Genomic DNA, 15,584 nt, shown 5'->3' on the forward strand with positions numbered 1-15,584 from the left:
CCTAGAGGAGCAGAAGAAGGGGAGGGGGAGGGAATAAAAGGCTTGTCCACATGTAACACATCAGAGGCATCAGACTTTTGAGGACACTTTGACCTCATCTTTACCTTTGTAAATATCTTACCTCTTCTTATTCTCCTGATATGTTCCACCTGTTAATACAAGGCAAAATCTTTTCCTTGGAGAAGAAATATGAAGAAATTAGTCTGAGCCAAAGTTTTGTTTAAAAAATGTTCGTGTTTACCATTAGCCACTCAGAATTTCAAACATACTATGGAACTTTCACCCTTTCGTTCTGCTTTTAGAATACAGTTGTTGGTTAGGCTTGGTAATGAATTTATTATTCCTTCAATGGGTATACAGGAAATCTCTTCATTATGGCTTAAACCAAGGTTTCTCAACCATGGCACTACTGATATTTTGGGCCAGATAATTCTTTGTTGTGTCCTATTCATTGTTGGATGTTTGACAGAATCCTTGGCTTCTACTCAGTAGTTGCTGGAAGCACCAATTGTAAAAACCAAAAATGTTTCCATACATTGCCAAATGCCTCCAAGGGGTCAGTTCCTCCCCTCACCCTGGAAACACAGTCTGCTGGCTTTAAGAAAATCATTAAAATATGAAAAAGAGAAATTGAAGTAGACTTCAATTTTAAAAATTAAAATCTTTGTTTCTCAAGTATAGCAATACTTGAAGAGTATTTTAAAAGATCCCATTTCATAGCCTATCTAATTGCCCTCCCCCTATTCTTCCCTGATTACATGGTGGGCTAATCCAATGGCCTCTGACATGGCAGAATCTATGCCTAGCCCCAGGAGAGATGCTCAGCCATGAGAATTGCATTTCCCTTTGCCAGTGGTTGGCTAAGAGATGGGAATCATGTTGCTCAGATCTAGATAATGAGACAAAAGGAGAAAATGTTTGGAAAGAAACTCTTCTTATAAGATTAAATAATAATAATAATAATAGTAATAGTAATAATAGTAATAATAATAATAATATCGTCTTATCTAAGAAAAAGTCTTTCTGCCATATTTCTCTTTCCCCAACTAGGATCTCTGCCTTTGAATGTAACTGTATTGTTGGAAGTATAGCAACCACCTTACAATCACAAGGACCCGAGCAAAATAGCTTAAGGAAGATAGAGTAGAAAGAACAAAAGAGCTTCAGTCCCTGATGACATCTTTGAACTGTTGAACCAGCTTAAGAATGTCCACTTCAGGCTGCTTGTTACTTGAAATAATTCAACACTTTCATTGTTGGCAAACTATGATCTGTGGGTCACATCCAAGAACTAAGAATTGTTATTACATTTTAAAAGGTTGTTAAAAAGTTAAAATAAACAACCCTATATGGCCCCAAAGTCAAAAATGTTTACTCTGTGACCCTGCAGAGTTGCCAATCCCCAACCTAAACCACTCACAGCAGATATCTTGTGATTCACAACCCAAAGCATTCCTAACTAATACAAATACTGATACCTTCATTTTACAATTACAGAAACTGAGGCTTGAGTTTGTCAATAGTAGGCTCAAATAGACCAGTCAAATACAAATTTGCCATTATTTCAATTTATTGTAAAGTTCAGCCGAATTGAGGCATCACAAAAGCATTTAACAACCTTTATTATTCTTTAGAGCTTCAAATAATAGTCTTGATTGTACCAATCAGAATAGACAAAGCCTCTTGATGAAACACAGTGTGTTCAATGAATACCTAAAAAGGGGCCAGGCTGTCCCATTATCTGGAGCACCAGGCCACTTCCTGCAGTTGGAAGTCAAACCTAGAGGCTCCAAGGAGGAAAAAACAGTAGAGAAAAACACTAGAAACAAACACACTGATTTGATGAATAACCTTTTCTACTTGCTGAAACAGTTCCTGCACTCTCTACTGACTCACTCGGAGAGAATGAATGAATCCTCAGGAAAGAAGTTTCAAAGCCTTCCTCCCTCAACTCCAGCTCCCAAGGTAACACTGCTGTTGCCAATTGGTCCATCATGTCCTGTAGCACCTTGGTAAAGGGTTTAAATATTGACCACATCTCATGCACCCTTGGAGAGTCAGGTCCAGAGAGGGCACATAAAGCTCACTGTGGGGAGCCCATGAGTGTTGTACAGAAGTTATAATAAACACATGTTAACATCTAACCATGGCACCATAAGCAAGCACCAAGTGACTGGCAATGCCAGGCTTTTCTCAGCTCATCCAACCCGCTTTCTTTGCCTTTGTATCCCAGTGCCTATGCCAGTATCTGGCACATAGTAGATGGTCAATAAAGAACAACAGCCCTCAGTCTACACCCAGTACTGGTTGTGCTTCAGTGTTGGGTTGGTTTGTCGGCAGAGCTTGACCATGTCGGGATCCAGATTCACCCATGTCTCCCAAGGAACACATTTTTCCACCGGCTCAGTGACGGGAGACACCATTTGCTCACATGGTAGGGCCCTGAAAAGACTGATGGGGGTACTGCTGGAGATTTTTAGAAGGGGCGTCACTGTGACTGTGGGAATAGATCCACTTTTTTCTGGCCTTGGATTTTGGGTTGTGGGTTCCAGGTTGGTCTGGAGCTTGATAAGAGGTTTTGCCTTTTCTGCTTTCCGGCCCAGCAGCCAGACACACAAGGCCAGCACAGTTGCTATCAGCAGGAATACCACAGCAGCCAAGGGTATGATGACCATCAGAGAGTAACTACCCTCCCTGGGCTGGGTGGGTGCCCAAGGGTTGGCTTTGGTGGCAGCTGGTGGCCAAATGACCCCGGTGGGAGAAGCCTTGTCATTCATCATAGGCCCATCACCCCTGTGGTGTCCCCAGGGATCTGATTCCTGCCATCTTATCTGGGTCAGCTGTCCCAGAGTTTCTGTCTGTGTCGTGGGTCCTGAGGAAACCACAGGCTTTTCTTGAGACAGGGCTGAAGTCACAAAGTTATCTGCAGTGACTAGTAAAGGAACATCAGGGGTAAAAATTTGCAAAAGTAAGGCATCAGGTGGCACTATGGTAAAGGGGAGACAGCCTATCGCTGGTTGTACATGGTCTGCCCGGAGCAAGAAAGTGAAGGAGTCATTCAGCATATCAGTGCCAGTTAGATTTGCCTTTGGATCAAGCATCAACAGCCCTTGGTCAATGTCCCTCTGAGTGAATAGAGTAGCGTCTTCCATCACCGTGCCATGGCCTACTCTTCGTACAAGTCTTCCATGAACAGGGGGTTCTGTTACTTCAAATCTGGGATCACTATTAGTCCTATTAGCAAGCTCAGTAGCATCAAGGTCCTTTCTTCTTAGCTGATAAGCTACTGTGTTGGCAATTGTCAGGTTTGACAGAACCCTCAGTAAAGGCTGTACCCTGATGCTCAGTGTTTGTCCTGTCAGGTTGCTTTCTGAGGTAAACAGTGAGAACTGTAGCTGGTCCTCTGAGGCAGCAAGGTTTGTCATGTGGTAAGAGAGTCTTCCTGAATTCAGATCCTCCTGTCCAAAGTTGATGACCATCTGGTTATCGATGAGCAGATGCCCATTTTGGAGAGGCCACGTTATCTGGTAAGTGATTTGAGGGCTCCTTCCATTGGTCATTGCTGACAGGTGGGCATTGGTGATGGGGACGGTTGTCTGGCCTTGTGGGAGAAGTAGGTCAGTGAGGTTCACAAGGGTGACAGAGAGGGGGATGACATCCAGGTGGAAAAGCTTGTAGAGTGGGCGGTGTTGGCCATCAGTCACACTAAAGTAAAACACTCCAGACAATGGGCTTCCATCTTGTATGAACCACACCTGAGAGTTATCAATGTTGGCTTGTGTGAAATGGTGAACAGGTGTGTCTGGATGGTGAGCCATTGACAAAAAGCCATTATTAGGATTATGGATGATTGTATATCTGATCTCCTCTGGAGGACTGTCTAGATCTTCCACTTTCAGGCTTTCAGGTCCCACAACCAACCTATTACCCTGCAGAACTTTCAGCCGAAGCTGTTTTGTCTTTATCTCTGGCACCTGGTCATTAACAGGAGAGATGGTGAGGTTAAACATCTCTTCAAGAAAGTCAGCCTCTGGCTTGGTGGTAGGCTTGCTCTTTGGGTTGGGCCAAACGGCAAAGGTAAAATTATCAGCTAATGATTCAGAGTCATCATGAAGGTATGTGATTCCAAATTTATTAATTATATTCTGGGAAAAATTGGGTTTTCCTTTGGTGATATTTCTCTCTCCAACCATAATGGTTCCATGGTGAGGAAGAGATGTAACCTGGAACCAAATTTCATAGGAAGAACGCTGAAATTTGGGCAATTTCAGTAAGAAGTTGGAAGCATCCAACTTAGATTGGTCAATGAGAACTTTGTCTCCCTCCTTGACAGCAGCTCCTGTTAAAATATAAATATAAAGAACAAAGTGGCATTTCATTAGAACTTTCAGATGACAGCTGTAAGGTTCTTTCTCCCTCCAGTCTCCCAGGAAACTACTCAAAACGCCTTTGTTGCTCAGGGACCTGAATTCACAATGCTTCTCAAGGCATATAAAAAAATAAATTGTAAATATACACACCCACATTATTAAGTCAACATTTGAGGCAAGGGCGTTTTAACGCCATGAGATTCACTATAAAAATTTCATTTCCTAACTTACCTACTACCAGACGTCCTCTTGCCATGGAAACAGGTACAGCTTTTAATACCCTTTTCCTTTCAAGGACTTATTTGTCATTTTCATTTTCTATCAACAGTTTTCAGTCATGTCCCCATGTGGAAGTACAAATTAAATTCTTCAAAGCCAATTTGCCGTACTTCCACTACAACTCTTAAGGCTTATGAGAAATAGCACGAAATAACAAGTTTTTATAACCATATAAGTTCTATTCAAAAGGTTGATATCGTGGCATTGACAATTAACAAGGGAAAGGTTTATTTTCAAATTGTTCCTACTGTAATAATTAGAGATAAAGCACTGGCCATAGCAATGTGACTTTACCTGTATTTGCAAGCAGACGGCTCTGCCGACCAGGTTCATTAATTTCATATGAAATTGTAATATAAAACGTCTCAGGGCCTAGAGCTGCCGGTGGGGAGGATGCTGTGAACGTGAAAGAGTCTTCTGCTGTCCAGCCAGTGTTCTCATGGTCCACATGCTGGTATAATATCAGCTGTTCACTGATCTGGCCAGACAGTAAGAAAAATCAGCCCCTGGTTTCAGGGATAATATGAAGATTAACATACATCCTAACTGTCATTTCAGGGTTTACTCTTCTCATGCTCAAATTATTGCACATATCCATACAAATGCAGGAATATTAAAAATGTGCTAACTTATTTGTCAAACTTAGGTGATTTTATTACAAAGTGATCTATTTATTAGAGGAAGAAAATCACATTGATTTTGAGATAACTAATGGCCAAAGTATTTTTCTTACAGAAAGTTTATAATAAACCTTCACTTAACTATCAGACAGCTCCAAGAACTATCAACTCATAACCAATCTTATTTCATATATACTCCTACACTTGTTTCTGCCCAATATATTATTTTAAAGCAAATCACAGACATTATAAAATTTCATCTGTAAATGTTTTAATATATATTGGTAAAAAATTACTCTTTTAAAAACAATACCACCATCAGACCTAAATATTATAAATATTTAATATCATCAAATATTCAATTAGTGTTCAAATATCTCTGATGGGTGTGTGTGTGTGTGTGTGTGTGTGTGTGTGTGTGTGTGTGTGTTTTACATAATTGCTTTGTAAAAGTCAGGATCCTAAGAAGTCCACACATCAAATTTGTTTGGTATGTCTCATGGGTGTCTTTTAATCTATAGGTTCCCCTTCTGTAATTTTTTTCTTGTAATTTATTTATTGAAGAAATTGGGTTGTTTGTCTTGTAGTGTTTCCTGTATTCTGGGTTTTGCTGATTGCATGGTGCTTAACAAGTTCCGTGTGTCCCCTGTAGTTCCTATATACTGGTAGTTAAATCTAGAGGCTTAATAAGAAGCCAGTTCAATTTTTTGTTAAGAATGATTTACAGGTGGTGTAGTTTATTTTCTCTTGCATTTCATCACAAGGCAAAAATCATGCTGGGTTGCTCCTCTTTCAGATATGTTACGATTGATAGGTGGATTCAAGTGTTGCCAGGTTGCTCCATCTATATTAAAGTTCTCCATCAGCCTGTCACCTAGTAGTTTTACAAAGTCATTGATAGGATTGCTTAAATCTTATTTTTGCTGTGGCAAAAAAATGATATTATTTATTTTCTTATTCCTTCTTCATTCTTATTTGGAATTTTTGTATAAAGTATTCCTCATCAGCTTATGGTTACACTGAGGTACAGTGCATGCAGGAAAGACAGAATAAATGCTTGATTCCTTCCCTTATGTACCAATTTTTAGAAGAGTCCCTTGGTTCTGATCTCCAAATATGACTATTGGTTTTGTTTTGTTTATTTCTTTGTTTTGAAATCATTATAAACTCGTGAATTTTAATAGATGTATTTAATTCCATTGCAATTATTATTCTCATTGATGTTCAAATTTTTTCACCTTGGTTAAGGTATTTTTCAAGACTTAATGTAAGTTCCTAATGCTTGTTGCCTATCAATGTCCTTTCTAACTCAACTGGTGGAGGTGGGTAACACCCAGTGTTTTGTTGTCCAGATAGCATGTGGGTAGTCCTTTCTCCAACAACAGTGATTGAAAGCTCCAACATTGGAACAATGGAAGAGAAGGCTAGAGATAAAATATTCAACCCTTAATTCCTATAGGTCACATCTTTTTCTGACCTGCTTTCTATTGTAATATCTGAACATACCAGTGGATTTTGCCAACATATTTGAGTGTCCACATCAAAAGTGCCTAAGATAAACTATTATATAATTAACAGAGTAGTTGTATTTGGAAATCCTGTATTAATGAATAGAATTTGATGATGTACTGCTCTGGCTCATTGCTGGTACGATGGATGTATCTAGAACTAGGCTTTTTGGTCTAGTGAGTTTCCATGGAATACAAGCTATCTGTTTCCCACAGTAACCAAAAACTGTTGGTGAGTTTTTTGTTTCTTATCCTATACAAGGATGAGACAAGGCAAGGAAATGCCATTATGGGGATTTGAACTGAGAAGAAAATACCATATTGCAACATTTCCTCATTAAAAAGCAAGGCTACTCATGAGAAACTGGAATTTCTCCAAAGACATTAATTTCTGGTACAAACTAGTAACTTAATTCTCCAGCAGTTCCTGGAGATCAAGTCAGTTTTATTTAGTTCTGCCATTTCTATTTCCAGCTTAAGATTTATGACAAAAGATTAGTCACAAATGTATTCTTCCTCCCATAAGTAGGTGACTGTGCTATGGATTTTGGACTGAAGGATGGTTCCTAATAGGTTTCCATTCTTTTTGAGCGAGGCATAATATTATATGGAAAAATAGATCCAGTTTCTTAATATTAAAAGTAACATAGTCTATTAACCAGGAGGAAAAATTTTTCTGGAAGCTCGACAATCTTGTCCATTGTTCCTTTCTTATGAGCGAAAATTAGCTTCCCTGAGAAACATATAACAAGTTATTAGAATAATCTAAGGATCTTCTGATAACCATAGTATGGAGAGTGATTGTCCCAGGGAAATAATTGTTCTCGTAGATGGGAACCTTTGAGATGAAGGTCAGAAATCTCCTGAGGGAAGTCGTTGAGGAAGAGTCCTAGACATGGCTTTGTACTTCAGGAGACTAGTGGAGCCGTATCTGTGATAGGTTCTGTTTCTGAAAAGGCATTTCAAAAGTGCAAAATTGTGAATAAACAATTGTCTCTTTTTACACTGGAGAGTGAGAGAGAGAATTTGATTAGATTCACCTTGAATGTCTGAGCTTTAAGACTGGAGAGCATGTAATTGAAAGTTCTGAGCTAGAAGTCAAAGGGAGTCAGGGTGCCTGTGGGATATCAACTTTCCAGTCACTCCCTGAAAGAGGTTTGAGGTGAGTGGTCTTTAATGTTTAGAAGACAGCCTTTGCCTAACCAACATTAAGAGTCAGGCTCTAAGGGTGTGTGTGTGTGTGTGTGTGTGTGTGTGTGTGTGTGTGTGTGTGTGTGTGTGTGTGTGTGCAGGAGAGAAACAGGAAAAGAGAATGAGATGAAGACTTTATGAGAAAACATAGAGGGTAAACCTGAGGAGGAAAGGATCTCAGAAAGGATTAGGAATTTGGTTACCTCAAATTGAAAGTGGCCTTAGGAAAACTTCCAGCAGGTCTGCATATTTCTACCATGTTAAATATAGATAGATAAGCCACTTAGCTGAATACCTGGGCTCTGAGATTAAGGAGAGGGGAGGTTTTGTTTCCTATGGATTTAGATTAGTCTGGAGATTTTCTATTTTACAGATGGAATCTTTCTGGAATGTCATTAGAAATTCAGTGGTGTAGAATTCCAACTAATAAACGTAGAAGGAAAAGCAGAATGAGAAAAATCAGCATTTGGCAACCACCATAGTAATAAATGTTTCAAGCAAAAATCCTAAAATGGTTGCTAAAACTAGTAAGCAAAATTGTAATGAGACACGGCATACTTAAATAGTTTCAAAGTGTCTTCTCACAAGATACTTATTAATCACAATGGGGCAAATGATACCTTCATATCACCTGACCGTGAGGAAAGAAAATATCATCAATGACAGGCAAAGTGAGCATCAATGCCTCCTAACATAAAGCTCTCAGAAGGACCCAGCATCTCTCATGGCATTCCTGCCAAAAATGCACAACCTGAATCTGATCATGAGGAAACATCAGATAAAACCAAACTGAGAGACATTCTACAAATAACTGGCCTGTTCTCTCAAAAAAATCTCAAGGCCACAAAAGTCGGCATGACTACGGGATGGTTCCAGATTAAAGACTAAAGACATCTGACAACCAAATGCTATGCTTTATGCTGTGAATTTTTTTTCTTGCTATAGAGGACATTATTGAGGACATATTAAAGAGGACATTTGTGAAATTTGATTAAGGTCTATAGATTATATAGTAATAGCACTGTATCAATGTTAATTTCATGATTTTGAAAATTATACTGTAGTTATAAAAGAGAAAGGCCTTGTTTTTAGGATATATACACTGAGGTATTTAGAGGTAAGGAAGCATCATGTCTGCAACTCTCAAATTTTTGGAAGTGTGTGTGTGTGTGTGTGTGTGTGTGTGTGTGTGTGTGTGTAAGGTAGTTTAAATGCTAAAATTTGGGAAATATGAATGAATAATATATGGGAATATTTTGTACTGTTTTGCAATTGTTCTGTAAGTCTGAATCTATGGTGTTTTACATATCAACTTCAAGAAGGGGCCAACAGTCTCTTTTCTCTGATGACCCATTACTCTGATGATACAGAATAGGGGCAGGAACCCACAAATGCCTTGGGCACTCTGAAATCAAGAAGTGGTCATTTCCTATCCCAATCTGTTTCCCTCTCCACCGCTACCTCCACCTTGGTCCATTTCTCTAGGACTTTAACAAGGCTGTATTCCCCCCTGGCCTATGAGTGGGTGGATATGTGGATCCAAATGCTAGACCTCCTCAGAGTAGTGCTTTTATTTGAAGGGACAATATGATACCATCCCTTGGATCTCTGAGATCTAAACCTTCTGGGTCTCATATCCTTGATTCCTATAGAACCACACAGAAGAACATTTGTGAGGCTAAAGAGATAAGTTTGGTTCTAAGAAGGCCAGAGGTCCAACTGACTTTTCTGTGATGGGTTAAAATTTAGAGCTGAGAGGCTGCTGAGACGCTCAGAGAAGTTGGGGATTTAGGGAACGCCTTTCCCTCCCCTCAATCACAGGGCCCATTGGTAGCAGAACTGGGACCAGAAGCCAGATCTCCAGGCTTGTAGATGAGTCCTTTCTCCCATAGCATTTCCTTGGTGCCTCCTTGGCTCTATCTCCCTGATATACTACTGTTTTTCCTTCAAGAAAGAAATGGACACTTATTAATATGAAAATGGAAGCAGAGGAGTGTAGTAGAATTTGAGCCTTGAATTGATCAGACCTAAATTCAAATAGGAATACTACCAACTTTCAGCTCTGTGGTTTTTATGCAAGTCATTTAATCTCTCTGAGCCTCCGTTTCTACATTACAATATAGAATAATATCTCACATATAGATATGCATTTAACCTAATTGGTCTATTGCCACATCAATATTTAAAATGGCCCTGAGTGTTTCTAGATCTTTCAAGTAAGCATCTAAGTCCTCACTGACCTCACTGGGACATCAGGGGATTCTGGTTAAGATGGAAGGCTAAACTCATTTTTTATACTGAATCATGGAACAAAAATATTAAGCAAGCAGAAAGCATGCCTAGTAAAGTAAATATTTTCCATAAAAACAAAGGAATTTGTAGGCTGGAATCTTGGCACATATTCTAGGAGCTTACTTTTGGTTGCTTTGTAAATATGTATTAGTTCACCAATCTATACTTGTCATTTCAACAAATATTAGTGTAATTAACAAATAAACTACTCCAAAAGTACTTTATCAAATTTAATTATAAAGTATATATTTATATCATGAAATAGTAGAAATAAAGCACCCAAGACATTTCTTACCCATTTATTTAACAAAAAACACATAGACAGTATCTAACTTTTATTAAGCCCTAAATATGTGTCAGATACCCTGTTAGGCACATTATGTAACTCAATTTATTTAATCATTTTTAGAAGACCTTGTTATGTTCATCTGTCAGATTTAAAAAAAGAAACTGAGGCCCAGAAAATGTAAATAATTTATCAATAGCCAACAAGAGGGAGAGCCCAGTTTTTTTTATCTAGTCCCACATGATTCCAGAATTCACGCTTTTCCCACACACTGAACTTACAGTGTGGAAAGCTCAACAAGACTTCAGGCAACCAAGAAATTCACAAGCTATGCTCTCCAACCCCAAGGAGACTAGTAATGTTGGAAGTCGGTTGGTAGGTGTGATGAGGGCAGAAAAATACCATTTTGTGGTCTGACTGGCTTAGACACAGTCACTATTGGCCAAAGTCTGTAATAATTCAAAGAAATAGCTCATTCTATATATTCTATATACTGTTTTTACTCCAAATGGCAAGTTAAAGAAAGGTTGTATTCTAGTTCTTCTATCCTACTGCCATTGTTGATCAGGTAGAGACTTTCTCACAAGGCACTAGGGGGAAGAGAGTAGGACTAAGGGAAAAGGAATTTCCTTCTGGCTCCAGGCTGAGGGTAATTTCTTTTTGAGCCCCAAAGTGACTAGCAGATAACTTTTTTTCTTAAGACTAAGCTTTTTCAAAACCTGGAGGCAGAGAGCTAAGGGCCATTGTGAGTGCTCTTCAATGAACCCAGGGATGAAGTGGAAGCTCTGATACACCATGATTGATGGTGTCAACCATGGCAGGGAATCTGACGATGTTTTTCCGTAAAACTATGTGGACATTCTGTAGATCCACAAAAGTACTTGTGGACAAGACTGAGTGTTATGAGAATAAAATTGTCAAACTTGTCCAAAAGGCAGGGCTAGAATGCTTCGGAGTATGCCAGTATCTTTATTCTGAGGGGCCTTCTAAATATAGCTCCTTTTTGTCCCCATAAGAAAACGAAAGCCTGAGTCCTTTACACTGACCTTTCCCACAATGGAGCCTAAAAGTCAATCATAGCTTTGAAACTCCCACTAGAAAAGAGAGTAACCAAATTATTTCAGGGTTGGCTGGGAGAAGGGAGAGGAAGAGAGGGAGACATGTTGTTTGATTCTCCACAACATGACGGCTTTACCAAAGCTCCAAGTCTCTAGACAGGACAATGGATGGCCAGAAGGAGCCAAGGGAAACATAATTGGCCCCAAATCCTCTACCTTAGGCAGATATTCATGGAGACAGGAGATTACAGAAAGCCAAACAATTCAAAAAGGTAAAGTCTCTAAGGTTCCATGTGGATTTACCAAAAAATTCTAAAAGCTAAGTTTCACAAGACAATAAGATCCTGTGCTCCTGAGGCTGAGCTCAGAGAAAAGACTCCTCTCTCTTTGCCCTTTTTATTTCCACCATGACTGGCACCATCATGTTTGCAGAGGGTAGCCAGGCACAGAGTTCAAGGTTCCCGGAAGAGGTCAGAAGTCTGGGGCCACAGCTTAGAGGATGCAGGTATCAGACTAAATAAAGTGGGGCAGGGTTAAAGCCTAAGTGTGATTCCCCTTAGTAGCAATGGATAGAAGAGGCATTTTAGGAAACCTAAGTTCCTAAATGGTGAAATTTCCAGCTAGAAAAGAGCAGCTGAAAACAAGGTCCAAATAATTATCCAAAAAGTTGTGGCTCATACCCCTCCATGACTGGGTCAGACTCTGCATAAAAACCCTAGAACAAAATGATTTTTAAGGAGCCAAACAATATATTTATCTATAGCTCTACATGACAAAGAGGTCCAAATCCACATTTAGATAGAAGTAAGCATATTATGCCATTACAAGCATGTAGACCTTTAATAAAACTACCAAATAAGATCATGTAAAAGGTGATTCATTGGGAAACAGCAGAAGATAGTATGGGATATCTTGCTTCTGTTCTATATGAATGTAGCAGGCTAAAGACAGCAGGTCTTGGTCCCTTGAACTTGTGAATGTTATCTTGCATAGCAAAGATTTTATAGATGTGATTAAGCTAAGGATCTTGAGATAGGAAGATCATCTTGGATTATCCAGGTCGGTCATAACTGCAATCACTTGCATTCTTACACATGGGAGGCAGGGGGATATTTGACACAGACAGGAGAGGAGAAAGCAATGGGGCCTTGGAGGCAAAGACTGGAGTGATACAGCCACATGCCAAGGAATGCTGGCAGCTACCAGAAACTGAAAGAGGCAAGGAAGGAATTATCCCCTAGCACCTCCAGGGTGACCAGGGACCTGCTGATACCTTGATTTCAGCCCAGTGAAATGCAGTTCAGACTTCTGGCCGCCAGACCTCTGAGAGAATAAATTTCTGCTGTTTTAAGCCCCCAAGTTTGTGGTAATTTATTACAGCAGCCATAGGAAATTAATAAAAGGAGAAAGGATAAATCTCTCCCACTAAAACGGGAATTGGTTCTATCACTGTTTCAAAGAAAGCAGCCAATAGTTCAAAGAGAAAGATACATTTTTGGTTATTCTAAGCCATTGCGCCAGGACTCATCAGCCAATTGTCAGTTGAACAATGAATAGGTGACTAAGTGACACCACATACAGTAATTTCTACACATGAAAAATAGGCTCACACATAATTCAGTCATCTGAACTGGCAAAATCAAAATTACCAAAAAGAAACACAATTTGGACAATGTGGAAAATGTCCAAAATGATGACTGAGTTTAGTTGCCTTTAAGCTGGCTACTCAAGACACCCCAGAAAAGCAGGGGTGAGCAGGAGTGATTGCTACACAACACTCATCCTTCCTTTCTCAGAAAATGAAAGGGCCAAAGTTTAATGATCCCACGGTTCTCTCTATTAAGTTGTAATACATTAATTCTATCCTCTGGGAAATGAGTTCCTCATTTCATAAAATGTAAGTGTTGTCTTCAACAACAAATCCAGATTCTGGGAAAAGAGGTAATTAGACAAAATTCATAACCCAGAATCGATTGCATATTTCCTAAATGTGGCCCTGGAAACGCGTATTCATCTCACAGCAGCAAGCAGAGACAAGATGGGTAATGTTCCATCCATAACAGCACAATAGCTACAACGCAATTACTAGCTTTATGGGAAAGAAAAAAGGCTAGGCTTCATAAACCCCCAAACCAGAACACTTTGCTTTTTAATGATTCTAAATTATCTAAACAAGCTCTGGAATGAAAATCACTCAATTAACCTAGTGTTCTACTTGGAAGAGATTAGTGCTTTATAGAACTCAATTCTTAATGTGTTCATACATTCTTTGAAATAAACAAAAATTTCTCTAAATTTGTGAAAAGCTTTCATTTCATTTTAAAATGTGATGATTCACCTCTTCTGTGTATTCCTATGTTTCATTCTTCAGGATATAAGATTTTCAGCACAAGTTTTTGTGGTTTAGCTTTTCCCATTTAGGCAGATGTAATATTATAGTGAAAAACAAGAATGGTACTTGTTTATCTTGGTAGGTTGTCATGGTATGGCTTGAAAAAGCAGTGAATTTTCTTATTCTGGAATAAGAAAATATTTTGAGCTGTAATGTAACAAATGTTTTCCCCACAATTATTTTGCCAAAGTATGATCTTAAGCATAATGGATGCTGTCTAGAGTCCCTTCGTAAGCTATATCCACACAGAGCCAGTGATTAAAACGGTCATTTTTATTTCTCTATAAAAAGCAAAAAACAGTGTGGGTTTTATGAGCAAATGATACGGTGGTTTTTCCTCCCCCATCTGAGAGTGGTAGAGGACTGGAAACAATTTAGTCCTTTAAGGTAAAGGTGAGAAAGAGGACTCCACCATCAACTGCCTAAAAGTCTCTCCCAGTTGGACACTTAGCAGGTTATTGGCTGGAACTGACTTGAAATTAGAAAAACTGGTCTAGAAAGCCAAAAAACATTCAAAGCCATTTGAGTATGTGAACGTAGCTGAATAGTTCTGAGCCCTTTTAAAACTGAAATTATTTCCTGGGTAATATTTCTTTTCACCAACCAGAATGAAGAGGGCTAATCGAAGCACATAATATGTGTTCAATAAATGTCTTCATTAAGCAATTTCAGAGAAGAGGTTTTGATCATCTTCACCACCTCCAAAACCTTTTTTTTTTTTTCCAAATGTTCTGGAGCTGCTGGGAAATAATAGGAGCCACAAAAAACGGCTGAGAGTTGACCAGGGTTCTATTTGACAGAGGTCATAAAACTGCAAACGTTAGGAAAAGAGTCACATTCCATTTTCATGTGAAAAAGGAGACAGGGGCTGGAAAGGGAAAAGTCAGGAAAATAAATGCATTTCTTTCTCTTCCCAGGTCACAAACAAAAACGTGCATTTTTGAACAAACAAGCTAAACACAACTGAAATACCTTCAGGTTAACACTGATTGTACTGAATTTATTGATGATCCCTGCTCTTTCTCAATATAAATGTAATGCTTTAATGTTTTCTAATTGTATTTTACAATAAGCATGTGTTACTTTCACACTCAGAAAAACATGCACACTGGAAAGAGCCAGAGTTAGCATTTTGGTTTATGTCCTTACAGAGTTTCCTCGGCACACCCCTCCTCCAAGAACATTACTGATGTTCTTTATGACTCCTGAAGTGGAAGGAGAGACAGGATATTTCAATGAAAGGCATTCATAGAAATTTTGCCAAACATATTTTGTAATAATACCTCAACTTTGCTACAGCAGCTCTCAGCGGATCTGGGGGCAGTCCTTCTACCAAGTGCTCCTTGCCCTGACCCGTTCCCCCAGCGCCAGGCCTCATTCTGCCTCCAGCCTGTGCTCTGCCCAAGGATGAAGTGCTCTATCTAGGCCTGAGGCCCCCTGACATTTCCCTCAGCCCCTCCTCACAGCATCACTCAGAGCAATGTATTCTGGAATACCAGGGACTCTCCCCCAAAGGGCAACAGTAAGTAGGTTACTGGGTGAAGCAAATATCATTCTCTAATGACCTCATTTCCATTCATTTAATCAC

General features: G+C 39.3%; 1 protein-coding gene across 1 annotated transcript in view; it reads right to left on the reverse strand.

Annotated features, from left to right (window-relative positions):
- Positions 1-1,512: 1,512 nt before the first annotated feature.
- LOC109382152 (chondroitin sulfate proteoglycan 4-like) overlaps positions 1,513-15,584 on the reverse strand; it is a 53,888-nt gene continuing 39,816 nt past the window's right edge. Inside the window, exons 9-10 of the mRNA XM_019641454.1 lie at positions 4,944-5,127; positions 1,513-4,339 (exon numbers count right to left, since the gene is read on the reverse strand). Coding sequence (XP_019496999.1) covers positions 2,292-4,339; positions 4,944-5,127 — 2,232 coding nt within the window. The 3' untranslated portion in view covers positions 1,513-2,291. The remainder of the gene's footprint in view (positions 4,340-4,943; positions 5,128-15,584) is intronic.

This window comes from Hipposideros armiger, unplaced genomic scaffold (genome assembly GCF_001890085.2).
Source record: "Hipposideros armiger isolate ML-2016 unplaced genomic scaffold, ASM189008v1 scaffold_60, whole genome shotgun sequence".
Taxonomy (NCBI): domain Eukaryota; kingdom Metazoa; phylum Chordata; class Mammalia; order Chiroptera; family Hipposideridae; genus Hipposideros; species Hipposideros armiger.